This window comes from Schistocerca piceifrons, chromosome 5 (genome assembly GCF_021461385.2).
Source record: "Schistocerca piceifrons isolate TAMUIC-IGC-003096 chromosome 5, iqSchPice1.1, whole genome shotgun sequence".
NCBI classification, from domain to species: Eukaryota; Metazoa; Arthropoda; class Insecta; order Orthoptera; family Acrididae; genus Schistocerca; species Schistocerca piceifrons.
The window spans coordinates 520,254,654-520,259,729 of record NC_060142.1 but is presented as its reverse complement, the minus strand read 5'-3'; the positions used below and the strand labels follow the sequence as shown (position 1 = coordinate 520,259,729).

Sequence of the window (5,076 nt, the reverse complement as noted above, 5' to 3'; positions counted from 1 at the left end):
TTCTGTGTAGAGCTTGTATCACAGGTCAAAAGACGATTTGATTTCTCAGAACCTATTTTTGAAATAATTTCCATAGTGGAACCTAATGTAGCCGATTCCTACACAGTTAATTGCTCCCTGTCCTAGAGAGGTTGCCTGTTCTTCAAAAATTAATCAACTGTCAGCAGCTGGATTCTGAATGGAAAAATCAGGCTGTGCTGGAGCTTGAGAAACTTGGGTTTGATGTATCTAAATCTGCTACTGTATATTGGAAGAAAATCCCAAATTTACAAAAGGTAATCTTCCTTCTCATCTGTTTTACCATTTGCAATGCCTCGGTGAAACGAATGTATAGTATTCTTAAAAACTTGAAAACTGCTCATATTAACACACTGAAAATTGAAACAATAGTATCATTGATGGCTGCAAAAGCGGGACTTGAAGGCGATGGCGGATGTGTTTCCTTCAGTGATCACTGGTTTGCTTCGAACCGACGAGAGAAACGATGAGCAGTAGTATATGGTAGTGCTCAGTGACAATAAACTCGGATCAGATAAGTAAAATGTTTATTTTTTAATGCAGTTTGTAGTCACATTTCTTGTATGTTAGCATTTTCGCAACTGTGTTTGAAACGGAGGGTATTTTGAGGTAAAAGCGGGTAATTTGACGATTCTGAGTGGGTAATTTAATGTATAAGCATTGGCGATACTGTCGGTAAGCAAACGACTTGTTTCGTTTGTTTTTTTTTTTTTTTTTTAATTTTTTGTGCGCGCGAAGCTATCGGTGTTCGGTGGTGTCTAGTACCTTGTTCGTGAATCAGCTGGCAACTGTACACAACACAAATACCATTTTTCAGTGTCATTCGCAAAGTAATTGTAATCGGAGTGTGGACTTTTTGATGGGTATATGATATGTACGTTCCGATTAAGAAGTGGAATGAATGACGCATTATCAAGTCCGTGTTACAAACTACTTGTGAAGCATATACGTTCATGCACTTGGAATGTGGCCGATTATTGGCAACTTAAAGTCACTGCTGATAGTAACCATACAGCCACGCTCACATTCAAAATGTTGTGGCTACAGGGCATAATTCAAGATGTTTTAGATGAAGACACTATTGTGATTAGAGACGAGTCAGGCGTAGCAAAAATATGCAAATGTCGTAACTCTCCTGGAAACCATGATTGGATTACAAAAGGTATAGTTCAGAAGTGGTAAACATTAAATTGCGAACGGCTGTAGATGTATTCGTTACCTCGGATTACAGTAATATCAGTCTTGTCACCATAGGCATGATTTTGTAGAAGGGGGGGGGGGGGGGCGTCCACCATCTCGTTTTAGTTACGTTGATTTTTGGTAACCTGTGTTTGTTCTTTTCGATTTCTTTGTATGCTGTGTTATCTTTAGATTGTGTAAGAAAAAGCAACACTCATTTGTTAGAGGAAAGTGATTGAGATATTATTTTTATATTGTCTGCACCAATTGACAGTAACACATTGCCCATCATCATCATATACACTGAAGATTGACTAGGCCCTAATTACCACTTGGGTTTCCTCTCTGAATGTACCCGACATGGTTTTTAAGAACAAAGCAACCTTTCCTGCAGAGGTTACCATTTACTTTCCTTGTGTTCTCTGTTAGTGTTTGTATTTGCTGCACTAAGTTGTTAACATCCTAGCAATACATTTATGAGTACTTTTGCAGTCTGCTGTTTCTGTCTACTTGGTAAGCCCACATTCTACTAGTGCACAAGCAACAGTAATTTTCCTGTCAAATACGGTGAATTTTTGCAGTTGTTTGACTACCTAATTACAGACTTGACTTGCTTGTCCCGGTTCACAATGGTTCATAGACTTGCCCCAACATATTTTAGCTAAGTGCCAGCCTCGAGATGTTTACCACTAATCTTGTAATCAGATATTATCTGACTCTCTGTTACATTCATTATCTTACACTTGTCCATATTTAAAAACTTGTATCATTACACCAGACAGTCTTCAGATGGCAGACCCAACATATTATTGTAGAAATGTGTGTGTAAAATAATTGCAAGCATTTTTTTGGTAGCAGTATTTATTTGTAAACCAAAATACGTTAGTTGTGCAACTGTAATATTTTATTCTGTACTAGCACTTGTTATCAACAATCATTTTAAAGTGACAGGCACCCTTTGAGCAACTAATAACAAAACATAGTAGGCCCCTACAGCAATCTGAAGTGGGGTTACCGCGATGAACATCTGTAACTGGTGAAGTAGTTACACAGGAACAATATTTAAAAAATTCTAATTACAAGAAACAGGTCATAAGTTTTGATAGGAAAAATCACATTTTCACATAATCAGGCCATCTAACTTCAAGGTACAGTTTTTCCAAAATATAATGAAATCACAAAGTGTTTGTAGTCTCAGGAAGTTGTGTTTGTATCTCTTCACATTTGTGCTTTTGCAGTAAAAGAATCTCTATATTTTTTATTTTAAATTTTTCACATCTAATAGGTATTTGAGAACCCAATTAGCCAAATGAGAATAATGCTTATCAGATATTTAAATGTAATATCTGTACTACTTCCAGGTATATATTGTTCCATCATTGGCACACTTAAAAAGCAGCTGGATGTGCCTGAAGTAGAAGCTTTGAAGCTGACAAAGTTGGATGGATCGATACACTCTCGTATGTGGACAGAGGAAGTGGAGGATTTGAAACTATTTCTTACAAATAAAGCCAAACCAGATATGAGTGTTAAAAATAAGTAAAAGTAGCAAGAAATGTTACGCTCCTCAAACTGACCATAATCTGTACTTTCTCTTGTCTGTTATACCAAGATAGTTGATTTACATAACTAACTTTTGGTATTTTTTACTGTTCATTTACTTTTGATGATTTTCTTCATGTCTTTTTGTGTGTGTTGTAAGATGTTAAGATGAAATAATATTAAAGGCTGAAAATGCATATTTTTTAAAATAAAGTTGGTCGACGAGAAAAAAAATTCTTTGTAAGTTGAAGGTATTGCATTACAACAAAATTTGGAAGAGATGTAGGGTGTTATGTTAGTAACGTGCATTGTTGAATTGAATTTTCATCCTTTATACTTTTACATTATCGTGGATTTAGTCCTGTAACCTGAAATGGCCATTCTTGGCCAAATTAGTGAGTTATGGTGTTAGTATTTTATGTATATAGACTGAAGCAGCGAGCTTCCAAGGCTGGGAATCGAACCCGGGTCTCCTGCTTACTAGGCAGTTGCACTATCCGCTAATCCAACTTGGCACAAGGGTTTGCACAACTGCATCGAACATAAATGGAGGATCCAATGAAACCCTGGTGCAGGTACTTGTGACAAATGAAATGACACAATTTTGGAGATTTTACTCGTCTCGTACAGATGATTTTGCGTATACAGACTGAAGCGATGAGTGAAAATTTGAATCAAGGCCAGAAATTTCAGGCTGGATCTCTCACATTCGATGCTGAGGTGCTAATCCCGATCATGGAGGGCGTTAGCAATTCTGTTGGTGTGTAAGGGACTGGAACGACGGTGAGAATTTGGATTGGGGGGGGGGGGGGAGGGGGGGGGGAGACCTGACAGGGTAATCTGTGCAGTTGTGTGAAAAGCTATGCCAAGGTTGCTTAGTGGCTAGCACACCTGCATTGTAAGCAGGAGATCAGAGTTTGATACCCAGCCTTGGTACAAATTTCAGTCGTTTATTAAGTCCATATACATAAAATCATATCTGTATGAGACCAGAAAAGTCTTCGAAATTGTCCCATTTCATTTGTATGATATTAGTAGCCCAGTTCATAAAGTTTAGGGTTCCAAATTTTTTCACAAGAACTCAAGAGTTCTCAAAAGTACAATGAAAATAAACCATCTTTGCATTGCTGCATTGATATATTATTATCTAATGAGTGAGCAAAGTGTTACTGTGGTCTTCAGTCTGGAGGCTGGCTTTATGTAGCTCTTTGTGCTAGTTTATTCTGTGAAAGCCTCTCCCATCTCTGCATCAGGAAGTTACTGCAACCTAAATGTATTTGTACCTGCTTACTGTATTCAGGCCTTGGTCTCCCTCCACAAATTTTAATTCCTCTCCGCTCACCACCTACTCCATGACTTTCATCTGACTGAGCCCTTAAAACTAATTGAGGGAAGTTGTTGTTGTTGTTGTTGTTGTTGTTGTTGTTGTTGTTGTTGTTGGTGGTGGTGGTGGTGGTGGTGGTGGGGGGGGGTGGTGGTGGGGGGTGCTCTTCAGTCCAAAGGCTGGTTTGATGCAGCTCTCCTCGCTGCTCTATCCTGTGCGAGTCTCTTCATCTCCAAATAACTACTGCAAACTACATCCTTCTGAATCTGTTTACTGGATTCATCTCTTGGTCTCCATCTACTTTTTTTACCCTCCATTACTGAACTGGTGATCCCTTGATGTCTCAGAATGTGTCCTATGAGCCAATCCCTCCTTTTAATCAAGTTGTGCCAGAGATTTCTTAGTGCCTCAATTATGTTCAGTACCACCTCATTAGTAACATGATCGACCTATCCATTCTTCAGTGTCCTTCTGTAGCACCACGTTTTGAAAGCTTCTGTTCTCTTTTTGTCTAAACTATTTATTGTCCACATTCCACTTCCATACATGGCCACAGTCCACACAAATACCTGCAGAAAAAAGTTGCTAACACTTAAATATATATTCAGTGTAAATAAATTGCTCTTCTTCAGAAACACTTTTCTTGCCATTGACAGTCTACATTTTATTCGATCTGTAATTTGGCCATCATCAGTTATTTTGCTGCCCAAATAGCAAAACTCATCCACTACTTTTAGTGTATTGTTTCCTAACCCAATTCCCTCAGCATCACCTGATTTAATTTGACTACATTCCACTATTCTTGTATTGCTATTGCCAATGTTCATTTTATATCCTCTCAAGACACTGCCCATTCCCTCCATCTGCTCTTCCACCTCGTGTACTGTACTGCCTCCGACAAAATAGCAGTCTTATTGGCAAACCTCAGAAGTTTTTGTTTCTTCTTCCTGAACTTTAATTACTGCTCCAGATTTTCCTTGTTTTCCTTTACTTCTGGCTCAATGTACAGATTG

The 5,076-nt window shown here is 38.3% G+C and overlaps 1 protein-coding gene across 1 annotated transcript; it reads left to right on the top strand.

The window, feature by feature from the left end:
- The first annotated feature begins 732 nt into the window (after positions 1 to 732).
- On the top strand, positions 733 to 2,943 carry LOC124798576 (recQ-mediated genome instability protein 2-like). The gene is made up of 2 exons (XM_047262038.1): positions 733 to 1,180; positions 2,559 to 2,943. Exons 1-2 carry the CDS (start codon positions 886 to 888, stop codon positions 2,738 to 2,740), a joined length of 477 nt encoding a protein of 158 aa, XP_047117994.1. The 5' UTR covers positions 733 to 885; the 3' UTR covers positions 2,741 to 2,943.
- The last annotated feature ends 2,133 nt before the right edge of the window (positions 2,944 to 5,076 follow it).